The following is a 17,570-nucleotide window of genomic DNA, read 5'->3' as shown; positions in this document are numbered from 1 at the left end:
AGATAACTGTTTCTAAATATCTGTTAAAATAACAAAGGGATTTCATAAGGACACTCACGATAATATTCACGCAGTGTAACCTTAAGGCCAATATTTATAACAAATGTCCTCCTCTTCCTTCCCCTCACTCAAAAAGAAATGTCAACGTTTTTGCACAAATTGAGGCCTTCTTCTGATCAAAAATGTGACAGGTAGGAAGGACCTAGAGGTCATAGCAACTGAACTTGTCCTCAAATACAATCCTTCTCACACTGTGTCCTTCAACACTTCCGTGGAATGCAAAATGCAGACACCCCATTACAACCACGAACACCTTCCAAAAATATGATGCCGGTTGCAAGGACGATAATTCAGGAAGCTCTTTAATCTGGCAAACCGCACCTTTAATTTACTGCCCAGAGCTGAAGGACAGGAGCATTCTGGCTGAATGACGGTTTTGTGGGTTAGATGAGATTCCTGCATGCAGCAATGCATTTTAACTGTACTGCGGATAATTTTTTAAAATTAACTATACTAAAAAACAGGTAATTTTTAAAGATAGCTTAGGGGTACATTTTACAACAGTGATGCCACAATTGAAAAGCAGGGTTATTGCAGTACAGGCAGTATTTAGCAGGCCAGAAATATGGGCTTTATTTTAATCATCCCAATAATACAGGAATTTCATGTCAGTTTGCTTGGGCAGAGGCATAAACATTAATGGCATTACGCATGTAGGTGTTTTAGAGTTTCTTTAATGGCAGATGGTCGGTAGAGCCACGCAGCCACGCCAACTCCCAAAAACTAGATTTCTCATTAAAGTACATTTATTTTTCATCCCGGAGCTAGTGTTCTACTTTTGAATTATTGCAGGGCCATTATCCATTCTGATTTTTTTAATATAAAAACGGAAAGAAAGGAAAGAACAGATAGACAGACAGAAAGAAAGACTTGTATCTATATAGCGCCTTCCTTTCCAAGTGAAATGCTTTTGAAGTATAGTCACTGTTGTAATGTAGGAAACACAGCAGCCAAATTGCGCACAGCAAGACCCCACAAACAGCAATATGATAATGACCAGATAACTTGTTTTTATGATGTTGGTTGAGGGATAAATATTGGCCAGGGCACCAGGCAGAGCTCCCCTGCTCTTCTTCGAAATAGTGCTGTGGGATCTTTTACGTCCACCTGAGAGGGCAGACAGGGCCTCGGTTTAACATCTCAACCGAAGACGGCACCTCAGACAGTGCAGCACTCCCTCAGTACTGCACGGGAGTGTCAGCCTAGATTTTTGTGCTCAAGTCCCTGGAGCGGGACTTGAACCCACAACCTCCTGACTCAGAAGTGACAATGCTACCAACTGAGTCACGGCTGACAGCTAGTACAAGGAAAAAGAACAACATTAATTTATTTTCTGATGGTTAGTGCACAAAGGCAATCACACAATCTGCCCCACCAGCAGATGCTGTACTTCAAAAGGTTCTTCTACAAAGCTTGCTTGTATTAAAGATCTCCTGAGAGTTGCTAATACAAAGGTCAAAGGATAGAACATGATTGAATGAATAACCTTGCAACTTGCAGCACAGAAATTGCACTCCAGCAGTACCTGTAAATTATCTGTTTCCCAAATGTAATGGCTGGAATTTTGCTTGGATGCAAATTGGAAGACCTAGACGAACAGGAGGTGCACAAATAATGGAGCTGCCTCTAACCCAGGCCTTTAACCAGCACTTCCAATTACTGGCCTAAACTATTACAGTAATGTTTGATGTATTTAGCCTTTAGTTACTTTTAAAAGGGGACCGTCACTGTTTTTAAGGCCTCCCCCCACATCTAATTTTATTGGGTGTCTACCAGCTGTAGACTGTATAATTAATTTAACACCCTTGCTGGCATAAATAAGTAAAAACAGCAAAAAAGTTTCAGCCCTTCCAAAATACATGTATTTTCTGTTAAGTAACTGAGGCCAAACAAAGCTGGTTTGTTCATTTCCATGGCTTTGTTAGCAAAGGCCAGTGCCTTCTCAAAGCTCCACTTGCAATGGAGGCTAGTTCGTGTTTGAAGGGGGAGGAGTGAAAAAGAATGAGATTGCCCCTTGGAGGAGGGTTTCAATTTATCTTTTCCCTTAAAAATCCCAAATGCTTGAATAATGTCTCCCTTGCGTCTTTTGTTCTCCAGAATAAACAATCCCAGGCTCTTCAACTTAAGATGGGTATCAGTTTGATTGCCATTTTGTGACTACTTCCAATATCTGGATATCCTTGCAGTAGTAAGGCAACCAGAATTGTACATAGTACTCGAGGTGTGGCCATATCAGTGCCTTGTACAGACTCATCATCATTTCCTGGGATTTGTGCTCTGGGATCCCCAAAATCCAATTAGCTTTCCATTCTGCTGGTTTCAGTGAGCTACCCATCAATACCCCCAGATTCCTCTGCTGTGTTGTGTCCCATAGGCAAGAGTCATTTAGTTTAAATTCTCACTATTTCTTTCCCTTTCCTCATTTCATGACCTTGCATTTGTCCACATTTGTCACTCATCAGTTTACCTTCCCAACCTTTACATATCCCCTTTTGTGTTTGGTTTGCCTTTCCCTACTGTTTGAGATCTCAATTTGGTGTCAACTGCAAATTTAGACAGCTTTGTATCTGTCCCCAGTTCCAAACCATTTATGTGCACAGTAAACATCAATGGCTCCAGCACAGATTCCAGTGGCACCCACTAACCATCTCTTGCAATGTCAACCCAGCTCCATCTACAACCACGTTTTGCTTTCTCTGATTTAGTCCATTTTCAATCTACCTCAGAAGCTTGTCTCCTAATACATGCCTTGTAGATTGTTATCGTGCCATGCAAGTAACCAAACACCTTTCTAAAATGTACAAATCTATATTCCAGAGCATTTCCATTGTTAACAAGGTACATAATTTCCTTGAAGAATTCCAGTAAAATGGTCAAGAAAAATATCCCTCCCACAAATCCATGCCAACTCCCTCTTACCATAACATACCTACCGAGATGTTTCATTAACCTTTTTGTCAGGATACCTTCTACTATTTTACCCAGATACATTAGGCTTGCTGGTCATTAGTTCCCTGGGTCATCCCTATGCCCTTTTTTATTGAAAAATTGGTGTCACATTGGCAACTTTCCAATCCCCAGGCACTAGTCCCAATTTTCTGATTCCCTAAAGATAGTGGCAAAGACATGATTAATTTTACTAGCCACAGGGTCAGGGAAAAACGAGGATTGCAAAAAGTACAGGAGGACTAGGATGGAGCTGCAAAGTCTTGCAATAGAAAGTAATAGATCCAGTGCCCAGGTGCACCTTATGCACAGTGATTTTCCTAAGTGAATATCTGTACTGAGCCATCCACACAATACTGTAGTCCCAGAACCAAAAAAAAGTGAAAGAGTGAATTCCACATGTTGATGAAAAATTCTATTTTGAAGACAATGCACTAAATCTGTGATGTTTTACCAAGTCATTTTCAACACCACTGAGGTATGAAGAACTGCCGTCCAGATACAGTACCGGGATCACATTATGGATCTACAATAGCTTGGTCCAAGTCTGGGGAAATGAATGGATGATTTCTCAGTGGTTTTTAGCATTACATGCATGTGAGTAATATATGAAACAGTCTAGATTTTTGCATCCTATTAAAAAGTTAAACTACAATAATCATAATGATTTTGAAAGATAACTGAAGAGGGCTTAAGACTATAAAACAGAATGTACTTTAAATTTAATTTCTAGTCACAAATTGCAGGATTGTTGGCATGCAGTAATGTTTGATTATTGAAAATATGTGCGTGATTTCAGAATAATTCTCATCTGATTCCCAGTGTGGATCAATACATATTCCCCTTAATAAATCTAAATGCATGCCTATTGCAATGAAATGGCTTGTAGTCTGATTTAGTGTCAATATAACATTTAACAGTTTGGTTTCTGGATGGCCTGTTTGAAACTAGAAATCTGCCCTAGGCTTTAACTTTCTGGATGGCCTGTTTGAAACTAGAAATCTGCCCTAGGCTTTGACCATGGGGTCAATTTTCAAAGGGCGGCAGACTGAGTGACAGGTTGGTGCCGACAGGAGCTGCAACTCCGATGGTGGGGGGGGGGGGGTAGAGGGGGGAGAAGACAAAGAGACAGAGAGAGACCTCATCGGCCGTTGCAAGGGAGAGTGGGGAGGAGACACATCGGAGAGACATTGTCGGGGGTGGGACATAGGAGAGACATCGCTGTGGGGGGGGGAGATATCGGACATCGGAGGAGGGGGGTGCAGGTGACATCATTTGATAGATAGGTTTATTTATTTTTTTACATTGTGAAATGTTATTTTATTTCATTTATTTACTTCATTTTTCACTGAGCAGGCCCTTCACATCTGGTTTCACCAGGCGTGAATCGGAAGCTGTGGGAAAGCTGCTCAGGTAAGTTTAAAATCTTTTTAAGTGGACAATATGTAATAAATAAAGTACCTTAAGTACCTCAATGAGGTACATTTGATTGTTTAAGTATCGTCCTGCCGGCTTTAATTATCGGTGGGACTTCCGGATTCAGGAACGGTGCGCGCACCCAGATGTGTATGTGTGAAACTCAGAAGTCAGCGGGATGGAGCCGGGATTCGTCCCTGCTCCGGATTTTTCTGATTTTCTTTGCCCTCCTGCCCCCAACGCACCCAGACTTGCATTTGAAAATTGAGCTCCATGTGTGCAGTTTCCCACATAAACCATTCTTGTGTCTTCTCGGACTGTAGTTAGCTAATTAGTTTCAAATTATTGAGAGTTTTCTTCTGCCTAGAGAGCTGGAATGTGACATATGCAAAGGATCCTGAACAGCAATCACAGAGAGGAGACCTTGCTCTATCAGTGTGGACTTGGTGTTAGACATAAAAACCTGGATTCTAATTCAGTTTCCTACCCAATGCCCTTTTCTTCTAAGTGTTTACTCCAGATTATCTCCTTTCAAAGCAACTCAGAACTAACCTAAACAAATAGTACAAAACTTCATAGTGGTTCATAGAATTTAGTAGCAATTTTAATTCATCTTTCAGAACATGCCTTTCATTTGTTGAAAAAATATTGCAATGGTAGCAGCTCAAAAATAATACATTTCATTAAATGTACTAAATAAGAAGCAACCCTAAGAGGATTTCCTTGCATTTACAGATCATCTCATTACATCCTTGGGATGTCCCAAAGCACTTTATAATCAATCAATTACTTTTGAAGTGCAGTCATTGTTGATATGTAGGGAAATATGGCAGACAATTTGTGCACATCAAGGTCTCACAAACAGCGAGTGAATGAATGAATGACTGGATAATCTGTTCTTTTGGTGGTGTATTTTGAGAGAGGAATGTTGGCCAGGGCACTGGGAAAACTCTCTACTCACTAGTGCCGCAGGATCTTTTATGTCCATCTGCACAGATCAACAGGGCCTCAGTTTAGTGTTTCATCTGAAACACAGCAGCTCCGATAATGTAGCACTACCTCAGTATTACACTAAAGTCTCAAAGGATTAGGGGACTGGAAAGTAAATACAGAAAAAAGTCCCTTTTGCTGATTTCCCAGGATACATAACTAAATTTCACATTTGATTGGTCAGTTGTGGGAATTACACTCAAGGTCACATGTTTGAAAATTCCAATTTCACTTGCAACCCTGGAGGGATCAAAGCTGATAATGGCCTCACTGGAGTGTGTCAGAACATGCACACTCATTGCTGTTTTGCCACAGCATTGACACTGAGAAAGGCAAGACACCCAAGCAGTAGCAAAGCTTCCAGATCTATTATTGTTACAAGTTCAGCTTATTCCAAACTCATGGGCAGACAAGACTTCCCATGAGCCTAGACATATAATTCAGGAGTGGAGCGAATGGAGAATCATAATGGAAAGGAAAGGTCTTGCATTTATATAGCAGCTTTTATGACTTCAGGATGTCTCAAACTGCTTTACAGACAATGACGTACTTTTGAAGTGTAGTCACTGTTGTAATATAGGGAAACAGCGTTCGCAACCATCTTCAGCCAGAAGTGCCGAGTAGATGATCCATCTCGGCCTCCTCCCAATATCCCCACCATCACAGAAGCCAGTCTTCAGCCAATTCGATTCACTCCACTTGATATCAAGAAACAGCTGAGTGCACTGGATACAACAAAGGCTATGGGCCCGGACAACATCCCGGCTGTAGTGCTGAAGACTTGTGCTCCAGAACTAACCGCGCCTCTAGCCAAACTGTTCCAGTACAGCTACAACACTGGCATCTACCCCACAATGTGGAAAATTGACCAGGTATGTCCTGTCCACAAAAAGCAGGACAAATCCAATCCGGCCAATTACCGTCCCATCAGTCTGCTCTCAATCATCAGCAAAGTGATGGAAGGTGTCGTCAACAGTGCTATCAAGCGGCACTTACTCACCAATAACCTGCTCACCGATGCTCAGTTTGGGTTCTGCCAGGACCACTCGGTTCCAGACCTCATTACAGCCTTGGTCCAAACATGGACAAAAGAGCTGAATTCCAGAGGTGAGGTGAGAGTGACTGCCCTTGACATCAAGGCAGCATTTGAGTGAGTGCGGCACCAAGGAGCCCTAGTAAAATTGAAATCAATGGGAATCAGGGGGAAAACTCTCCAGTGGCTGAAGTCATACCTAGCACAAAGGAAGATGGTAGTGGTTGTTGGAGGCCAATCATCTCAGCCCCAGGACCTTGCTGCAGGAGTTCCTCAGGGCAGCGTCCTAGACCCAACCATCTTCAGCTACTTCATCAATGACCTTCCCTCCAACATAAGGTCAGAAATGGGGATGTTCGCTGACGATTGCACAACGTTCAGTTCCATTCACAACTCCTCAGATAATGAAGCAGTCCGAGCCCACATGCAGCAAAACCTGGACAACATCCAGGCTTGGGCTGATAAGTGACAAGTAACATTCATGCCAGACAAGTTCCAGGCAATGACCATCTCCAACAAGAGAGAGTCTAACCACCTCCCCTTGACATTCAACGCCATTACCATCGCCGAATCCCCCACTGACCAGAAACTTAACTGGACCAGCCACATAAATACTGTGGCTAAAAGTGCAGGTCAGAGACAGGGTATTCTGCGGCAAGTGACTCAACTCCTGATTCCCCAAAGCCTTTCCACCATCTACAAGGCACAAGTCAGGAGTGTGATGGAATACTCTCCACTTGCCTGGATGAGTGCAGTTCCAACAACACTCAAGAAGCTTGACACCAACCAGGACAAAGCAGCCCGCTTGATTGGCACCCCATCCACCACCGTAAACATTCACTCCCTTCACCACCGGCGCATCGTGGCTGCAGTGTATACCATCTACAGGATGCACTGCAGCAACTTGCCAAGGCTTCTTCGACAGCACCTCTCAAACCCACGACCTCTACCACCTAGAACGACAAGGGCAGCAGGCACATGGGAACAACACCACCAAGTCCCCTCCAAGTCACACACCATCCCGACTTGGAAATATATCGCCGTTCCTAACAGCACAGTGGAAGAACCTCCAACACACGGACTGCAGCGGTTCAAGAAGGCGGCTCACCACCACCTTCTCAAGGGCAATTAGGGATGGGCAATAAATACTGGCCTTGCCAGCCACGCCCACATCCCATGAACGAATAATAAAAATATATGGCAGCCAATTTGTACACAGCAAGGTCCTACAAACAGCAATGAGATAATGATCAGATAATCTATTTTAGTGATGTTGGTGGAGGGATAAATATTGGCCAGGACACCAGACGAACTCCCTGCTCTTCTTCGAATTGTGACATGGGATGTTTCTCGTCCAACTGATGGCAGATGGGGCCTCGGTTTAACGTCTCATCTGAAAGATGGCACCTCCAACAGTGCAGCACTCCCTCAGTGCTGCACTGATGTATCAGCCTCGATTTATATGCTCAAGTTTCTGGAATGGGACTTGAAACACGACCTCCTGAAACAGGGGCAAGAGTGCTACCACTGAGCGAAGGCTGACACCTATCTACAGGATTAACAATTACCCTCGTGGTAAGATATCTGGCATTAGAAGGCTGTAAACTGCTAACCTCTTCAATAGGCAGAAAATACTACAGCAATAGACCATATATTTTAGGTTAAAATTATGAAATAAATTTATTACTTGTAAGAAATTCATACTGAAGCAAAAATATGTTTAACTTACACAATATTGTTTGTAGAATGGCTGCTCTCTAATTATTACCTGACTTTAAAATAATTAAAAATTTTCCAGAGTCTTAGCGTTATTTTTACAGAATCTTAAAACTGAATCTTTTGACGATCTTTTACATAGATGAACACCCATGCTCCACGGAGCTCTGCATCACCATTGTGATATAGAAATACAGTTAAACTGGGTGAACCAAACATCCTAATACTGCTGCCCAGCTATACGCCTCGCTTTCTCTGAAATAGGAGCCAGCTTCTTTGAAGAACACTCCGAGTTCTTTCTCAATAGGCCAGTAATTATAGCATTCATCCTGGTAGATGGAGATGTGCATAGCTGTCTGGAGTGAAGTTTTACTAGGTCAAGTCAGAAACTTTTAGTTGATAGCAAACACAGACACAAAGGGCTTCATTTCTTCTCACAGTGGCAAACTTCCCCATTATCATTTCACTAACTAAATGTACTGGACGGGCTTGATTAGGCTTTGGTTATAGGCAATAATTAAAGAGAGACAAATCACCTTCCTACAACCTGGCACCTATTCCCCAGACTCCAACCTAAAGATTACAGAAATTCCTTCAGAGGCAACTGGCAGTTTTATTTTAAACTCACTACAATGGTTAGCCTACAATTTCAAATGACAAAGCATAAGGCAGAAATATTTTATGAAATATGATGCAATACAGGATTCATTGTTTAATACTTTAGTGCCAATTGTTAGAATATAAGCGTGCTTTAAATCTGATAGCTGAACAGAACCAGCAATGAAATTATGGAAATTCACAGCAAGTCAATTGGCATCTAAAAAAGATGCTGACCTTTCCCATATAAGACATTAACCTTTCTTTCTCTTTCAGGCACCGATCAATCTGCTGTGCATTTCCACCATTCTCAATTTTTATTCTTATCTCAAGCAATATAAACTTGCCCTGGGCCAACAGGATAACCAGAGAACAGGGTCTTAAACCTTTTGTTCACAGCAGGTGGCTCCAAATGAAGGAACCAAACCCTTCAGACCTCCTCTACTGCAACAAATTGTAAACAAAGAAAAAAGCAGAATAGTAAAGAGAGAGGGTCAATAATGAAAATAAGAAAAAAAACATTTTATGTTTTGTTTTTAAAGTCCCAGGTTTCTCAGTGCCTAGTTTCTCTGTATCTTCTCTTGATCCAGAAAACAAGAATTTGCACATTCTGAAGCTTAGAAAATAGGATTTGAATCCTCTGATTTGAGTTCTCTTTTGATGATTAGTGGGTTGGATCACATCTCCTCTAAAATTTGTATGATGGACAACCAAAGCAATAAAAAAAATTTAAAAATGCATTAACCAAACAGAAAAGTAATAAAACATTCATCATATCAATCATCACTACTTTTTCTGAAATGCAAGCGTCAACTTTTTTAGTTTGGTTACTGAAAAGCTATTTCAGAATGTTTTAGCTATGTGTGGTGTTATGTACATTGCCCAAGTAAATCACATTAATTTTTAATATAGATAACCATTTTAAAGAATATATATAAATGGCATCATATGTGATATTATTTCACTCTTTTCCAATTTGAACCTTTGCTAATATGACAAAAAAGGGGCTTGACAAAGGAAATCAGTCAAGCTGGTGAATTATGCACAAAAATTCAACTGACACTGATTTTTGTCAGTCAAAATATTGAACTCTGCACCACAATTCAAGGACTCAATTTCTGTAATTTATTAATTCTGAGCATTTTTCCATTCAAAGTAGAAACTGTTAAATAATCTATTTATTGAGTCTCATTTTTTCATTTCGCCCATGGGAAGTGCCCATTTGTTTTGAAATGGCAGATGAAGTTCTCAAGAAGATTACAGTCTCCACCATAAAGCAGAATGCAGGAAAATACAGGACCAAAGAAGACTCTTCAATCTCCAAAACTAATTCTGTACAATTGCTGACTCCCTGAAAAAACTATCCAATCTTCCCTTAATTTTTTTTTAAAAACAATATCTACCTGCACGTTCTCCCTGGGTAGTCTATTCCACACACATACCCAACCTTTGCAAAAAGTTAAATCTAAAATTGTCTATGCATCTTTCTTCTTTTGAGCTCTTGCGAAATTGATGAAATTGTCTAGTTGGCAAACATTAGTTGGACCCATTTTACATTGTGTTACTTCTCTTAAGTGGTGGAATCTGTCTTGTTTGCTAGACTTTGCCAAAGCTGTTTTGTACTTTGAACACAAACTGCTGATCACTGTGCATTACTAGAAGATCACAGGAAAGGGAATGAGAGTGCTGCCAAAGTCATAGGAAAGACTTATCTTTTAACTCTCAAATGGATATGAAAGACTCTCTATGGTTCCAAACTAAAGAGTATGAGGTGATTTATACTCTAATTACTTGCTCAAGAAATCATACAAGACAATATTGAAGTGACCTCGCCATGGCATCACGAACAGCAAGGTTACAAATAGAGAAAATAAGCCATAATTTTTTTTAAAAAGTGTTTAAATTCAGGGCCAACTAAAGGAATTCACACAAAATTAGTGCTAAATCATCAGTCAACATGCTTGCAAAATAGTGGCTATAGGTGGCTGAAGGCACACTTATTTTTCAGATGTCTCCTTCATTTCCTGTTCAGTTTGTCTCAGAGCCTATTCTTAACAATTCAGGATCCTTTGCTGGTTTCCACAAAGCTCAATATCACCACTATCCATCTATCTTATGCTACAATATACAGAGCACTGCAAATAAAACTGACAGTCTTAAACTATATCAGTAATTAGGATAACTGAAAACTTACCTTGCTACATCATTGAAGACAGGAAGATCAATCTATTGCCAGCAACAGTGGACAACAAGCATGACAGACAACAAACGATTTGTCACCATTAGTCACAAATACCCTGTCTCAGACAACTGTGAAACTATAAAGAAAGACTTGCATTTATATAGTACCACTCACAACCTCAGGACGTTCCAAATGCTTTACAGCCTTTGAAGTGTAGTTACTGTTGTATCGCGGCAGCCAATTTGCGCCCAGCAAACTCCCACAAACAGCAATGTGATAATGACCAGATAATCTGTTTCTTTAGTGATGTTGGTTGAGGGGTAAATATTGGCCAGGACACCGGGGAGAACTCCCCTGCTCATCTTCAAAATAGTGCCATGGAATCTTTTACATCCACCTGAGAGAGCAGACGGGGCCTCGGTTTAACATTTCATCCAAAAGACGGCACCTCTGACAGTGCAGCATTCCCTCAGTATTGCACTGGAATGTCAGCCTAAATTTTGTGCTCAAGTCTCTGGAGTGGGACTCGAACCCACATCCTTCTGTAGGCGTCAAGCTATTCCAATCAACAGTACTTTTTGGTTATAAATTTCTTCCACATCAAGTCTTCCTACAATTTCATGCTTCATATTAGTGAATCTATGTATCGTGTTAACTGGAGATCTTAATAGCAACCTGGCAGCCGATAAGCACCATGTTGATAATATGTGCAAATTAATGAAAGGCTTTAGCCTGTTTCAGATTCCAAATTACCTTCAACCTGAGAAGGATCAGAACAATAAAAACGCTCACTAAAGAAACCTTTCTCAAATTCAGACTTATAGTTCCGTGATTTTGATAGCCTCCCTCTCCCATTTATCTCCTCATTTTCCAGATTATTTTGAAAATAAGCTGTGTTCGTCATGTGACATCGCATCTCATATTAGCTCCAATTTCTGGACATCTGGTTCGTTGATACAGAATGAAACCAATTCATTTCAGTTATAAAATCTGTATTCCATCTAAACTGTAGCTTTAACAATAAATCCTGGATTATAGTCAAACTGCCGCATATTATCAAGCTTAAAAATTCCTTGGGAAAACAAAAAAAAGGAAACATGTTCTGAGGTTGGTAGACCAAGAATTATTAGAAACACGGCCACTAATTTCAAACTTACCAAAAAAAAATAGGTACAACCAAATCCTCCTTGAATACCAAATCAATACTGACCCAAAAACATTCTCACTTCCAGAAATGTTACATCATAAAGACAATGGCCTGGAGATTCCTCATGGGCGCAATGAAGAAATGGGCATGGGAAGTTGCATCCGAAATTGTGCCCAAAGCTGCGCCCATTTTGCCATTGTCAAATTACACCCAAGTATCCTCCCAATCTCATTAGAATATGCCTGAACTTAAAATGAGTGCAAATGGGCATAAATCAACGGAATTCAGTGTAAACAATCGGGGCTCAAGGAAACACCGAACCCACGCCAGTATATTTCTTTGAGTCTTAAATTAAGTTTCAACTTATTTAACAGTCATTTATCATGTTTCAACTTATTAACAATCATTTATCATGTTTATGAACCTGCATTCGGGAAGCTTTTCAATTTTAATGTGACATAATTATGCCATAAAAATGCATTAAAAGAAATAGATTATACAGTGAGGGTAAATTTTAAAATAACACTCAAAAATTTGCAATTAGAAGACCAGAAAAATGGCCGTTTCATGCTTTGCCTTAAAATCTGGCCACAATGTTGAGAGACCCCCAAACATGTGCAATTGGAGGATACTTGCATTTGGGAGTCGGAGGTGTGGCCAGTTTTGTGAGCGGAGATTTGTTTGGACGGAGGGTTTGATGGACAGAAGTAAAAGATTGAGGAGACTTAGGTGTATTGTAGTTACGCGCATAACTCACTTACGGCCAAAGTTCCACAATGTTTTAAGCGTAATTGGTTTGTGCCCAGATTGCAGGTCTATCTGGGCACAAATGCGGACAAGTATGTGTGTAATTATAAACTAGCAATTGCTAACATGCTTATTTTTTCAGCTCCTGCAAAAATATTATACATCCAGCTTCTCTTTTTCCAGCTATTTCTTTCCCTCACTGTAGTTGTATCAAAAAGAGTGGAACACATGTTCTAAAATTTGAATTTTCATTTTGTATTGTGCCCAATGGCAGCTCAACATAAGCATTAATATCCACATAGGCATACATCCTTTTAATTATTCCAGTCATAAAGTATTTAGGAATTATTTTTATCTACAAGCCAGCTGAGATTACTTCTGTAACACATCTTGTTTCTCTGCACTCTCACTTCTAACATTTTTTAATTAATCCTCCTTAATGCCACTCTTTTATTTTCCAAGGATTTAAATAAGTTTGGTTTTCTTCCAAATTCTAACAGCTAGAATGGCTTGTTGTCAGTTCTCAGCTTTTGATAACTTTTGATCATTAATGCCTTTTTGATTAATTTAGGGTCCTTTATATTCCCTTATTAACCAAATTAGATAAAGCAGGCATTTCTGGTCCCCTTTTAAAGTTTTTTTTTCTATTTCAATTTAAATCCCACAGTCAATAGCATAGCATCCAATCAAGCACCTGTGGCTTCTGCAGTTAAATCTACTTTTTCTGCTATGGATTTACGATAAAAACATTTAAAAAAATTTCATGAGATGGAAATGTGTTCAAATGTCATAATTTAATGCTCACATATAATGCAACAATTTCTCAGACCTTATTTCCTCCAGTTTTGTATTAACCTGGTCCATGGCAGGTTTTATTTGACATTTCTGAAGAACAAGTTATAATCATCTAAAACATATACCAATTATTAACCGGCCCACTTTCATCCTGATTTTAAGTTTTGCATTAGCAATCTTCAATTGAGACTTTGATTTTAAGCTGCAGGGAGAATTGATGAATGATAATATACTATGGATGCCCACATTAGTGAAACACGTGAGAAAGCTCAAGATTGATAAATAATTCATTTAAAAATTCACCTTCAATCCTACTGTTCCAATTTTAGATCCTCTTATCACCACCACCCTTTAATGGTACTCACTTATCTGCATCCTCATCAACAGATCATTTCAGAACTTAACCTGAAAGATTAAACTGGGCCTGGAATATTCCACGCAGGCCTGTCTGGTCTGTAAACAGCTTGCCTCGATTGTAATAACAAATCTATTCTGCATCAGTACATATATACAAAATGTATAAGTGCATATGTACACATATACTCTAACAGTGCATCTCTTTGCACCTCATCAGATCGTCCATTACCAATAATTCTTCTCTTCCTCCCTTTTCTTAAGCTTATTACCAACATTTTCCTTCTGCAATCCTGCACAGTGACAGAATTGCCTACCCAGCTTTAGCGCAGATTCAGACAAGCTGTCTCAATTCAAATTTATTACTTGCACAGAACAACAACAAAAATTCTACTTTCAAGTTTTCTCATTCTAAATCTACTACTTTCCAAAAGTATTGTTACAATAGTATGAAAACGCTATCCTCACCTTAATCATGGCCATTCACCTACAGCAATATCAGATTGTTCATATTCCTGTTAATAGAGGTTATTGATTACTGTCCACTATTGTAATGACTGTATGGGTATTGTAAAGCAGCCATTTTATCACGGTTCTCCTGAAGGCTGTCTTTTTATGGAATGCAAACACTAAGGTCACTCTGGACAGCATCGTTTTCCTCCTGGTCACTGATGCTGCACTGGAAGTTCACTAAAATAAACAGACAGAAAATAGTACAGCAAAATGTGTCCTCCTGCTGACTTTATATGGTAGCCCATTATTTCATTCACCTAGGAATAAAGGGCATTCATTGCTTGGTCCATGCTCAAATACGGAGACAAATACAAACAGGATAAAGGCATGGCAGAATAACCGCAGCGACGATAGTACAAAATGATATGTGCAAAATTTACATTCTTGAACAAAAAAGCTCAGCTTTCCAGCCCAACACGATTAGTGTTACTGAGTTCGCCTGTGTACACAGTGAACCCGAGGTGATATTGGAGCCTGCTAACTCTGCGACTCACTGGAAATTTCTACTTCTCCGGAATGTCAAGCTCGTCATATAATAATGATTCAAGAAAACCAGTCTGTATCTGAGGCACTGCGATTACTTCCAGTTATTCGGTGCTCTTCTAAAGTCTCACTCCTCAAGCACCACTGATATTTACAAATAATTGCCAGCTGGCAGCTCCCCTCCCACCGCGTTTACACTTTTATTATTTGTCTCGATCTTCTTCGTTATGTACAAGAGCTAAAACGGCTCGTCATCAAAATACCACAACCAAGTATTTAAAATGGGCCATCCTTCCATCATGTGTACACAAAAAACCCATCGCACCGTTTCCTGCTTATTTCAGATCTAGATAGAAACTAAGAGCAATGAATGTCCTTTCTCATTTCACTGCTCATGTAGGTGTTAAAGCACGCACTCTATTTATAATAAAATATCATATCAAAAAGTACCAGTGCAAATTACAGACCATCCTCTCACTTCTATCCTCTATGTTTTCCAGTATTCAGGCAAAAATAATATATAAACACTCAAGTTTGTAGGTGGTCCAGCGAACTGTTCGGCAACAGCAGCAGTTTCCACAGGACTTCTCACCGCCCCCCCAGCCCCCCCTCCCAGCCCCCTACCCCATCAAATCCGGCATTTTTACCCAGTCCACAACAGTTAGGGCATCGGGCGATCCGACTGCTCCCGTAATAATCGATTAAACAAAATATTCCACTGCCCCTGCAAAGGTCTAACTTTTCATATAACACACAATAGAAAAATTGTGGCAGAGCTGGACAAATTAATCCAGCCTTCGTCTATTTTTGTCCATAAATATTTTTAATTCACACAAATAAGATTGAAACGGAAAATCTGTTCAGGATCACAGAAATCTTCTGCATAAAACGGACACGTGGATGGTGCTGCTCTTTCCCTGTTTACCGTCAATATCGATATATATTCTCCCGTCAACAATATCACAGTGACGTTTGCCAACAATAAAAAATAGATCAAAAATGTTAATATTTTTCACTGCCCTTTGTAAATGTTACAATATTAAAGTTGGCTTGTTGCAGTCGGATAGAAGTGGGTCGAGCCAGTGTTTGCCGCCCGTATATATTTCAGCACCACAAGCCTTGGACAGCGAACAAAGGAAAGGAACCGGGCTTGGGGGACTAACTACTTCGAAATAATTCCCCTTCCTCCTTTTATTTAAATAATAACAGCCAGCGTTTATTTTTCTTCAGGCCCAGTTTTTTTTTTCAATCAACCAATTCATTCATTAATGAATCAATCAATTAATCCAGAGCGACGTTTAGGGACAGACTCGTCTTTAAAAAAAAAAGGAGCACCAGCACCGACAGAAAATGAGGAGAATAGAAATCCTTACCGAACATCTGAATGTGCCCTTTAGTGATGGGGTTGAAGCTCCCGCAGGCCAGCAGGATAACGTGTGTTTTAGTCGGCTCTGCCATGCTGCGAACCCGCCTTGTGCTCCTCTCTGCGATTCTCCCCTTCTCTGCAGTGCGAGGCGAGGTTCAGACTGTTTTAGAGCCTGGGGTGGCTCGCTGCTCATACACAATGCGTCACCCATTGATTATGTATTTATTTTATTTCTTGTTTGGTGTCCCCGTTTGCCTCCAGCGTTTAGCGATCCGCTATTCATATATATATATATATATATAAAACCCGCAGCCACAGGTTTTAGCCGCAGATTGGCTGATGCGGTCAAAAGGTTGCGATCGCATTCTCGCTGCTTCGATTTGAGGGCGTTTTTGCTGTAAAATGTATCGAAACATAATTGTCTACCCAAAAAGGGTTTGATTTCCCACCCCCCACCTCGACTGAACTACTTTGAGCAGGAGCCGCTGGCTTCTCTGGGAGATGTATTTCGTCTGACTCAGATTTTCCGCCACTTCAGCTTGCGAGGAACTACAAATCCCAGATATATTGGTGCTATTCCAAATTAAGTGGAATATTTAAATGGCAAGAATGGAAATTACCAAGATGCAATGTAAAAGCTTGTGTGTGTGCGTGTGCGTAATATGCTGTTTATATTAGCGGGTTCCTTTTTTGATAGTTACTGTTGATGTCATTTTATTGAAATGTCTCCCTGCCTGGGTTCTTATCCAAAGATCAACTTTCCACTATTGCATGGCATATTCTATAGTTTTAATGTCCTGGTCATTGTGAATAACTACAAGCATGTCCTGGTTGGAGTGAATAACCTTCACACATGAGGACATTTACTAGAATGGTACCAGGAATTGGAGACTTCAGTTATGTGGACAGACTAGAGAAGCTGGGATTGTTCTCCTTAGAGCAGAAAAGGTTAAGGGGAGATTTAATAGACGTGTTCAAAATTATGAAGGATTTTTATAGAGTAAATAAAGAGAAACTGGCAGGAAGATCAGTAACCAGAGGATACAGATTTAAGGTAATTGGCAAAAGAACCAGAGAGGAGATGAGGAGAACTTTTTGTATACAGCAAGTTGTTATGATCTGGAATAAACTGCCTGAAAGGGTGGTGGAAGCAGATTCAATAATAACTTTCAATAGGGAATTGGATATATACTTGGAAAGAAAAACTTTGCAGGGTTATGGGGAA

At 40.1% G+C, this 17,570-nt stretch overlaps 1 protein-coding gene across 1 annotated transcript in view; it reads right to left on the bottom strand.

Annotated features, from left to right (window-relative positions):
* Window positions 1–16,437, bottom strand: part of nmnat2 (nicotinamide nucleotide adenylyltransferase 2) — a 275,260-nt gene extending 258,823 nt beyond the window's left edge. The window contains exon 1 of the mRNA XM_067989728.1: window positions 16,353–16,437. Coding sequence (XP_067845829.1) covers window positions 16,353–16,437 — 85 coding nt within the window. The remainder of the gene's footprint in view (window positions 1–16,352) is intronic.
* Between the last annotated feature and the right edge of the window lie 1,133 nt (window positions 16,438–17,570).

The sequence above is a fragment of the Heptranchias perlo genome, chromosome 9, assembly GCF_035084215.1.
Source record: "Heptranchias perlo isolate sHepPer1 chromosome 9, sHepPer1.hap1, whole genome shotgun sequence".
Lineage (NCBI taxonomy): Eukaryota > Metazoa > Chordata > Chondrichthyes > Hexanchiformes > Hexanchidae > Heptranchias > Heptranchias perlo.
The sequence above is the reverse complement of the archived record's forward strand: the minus strand, read 5'-3'. Positions and strand labels throughout refer to the sequence as shown.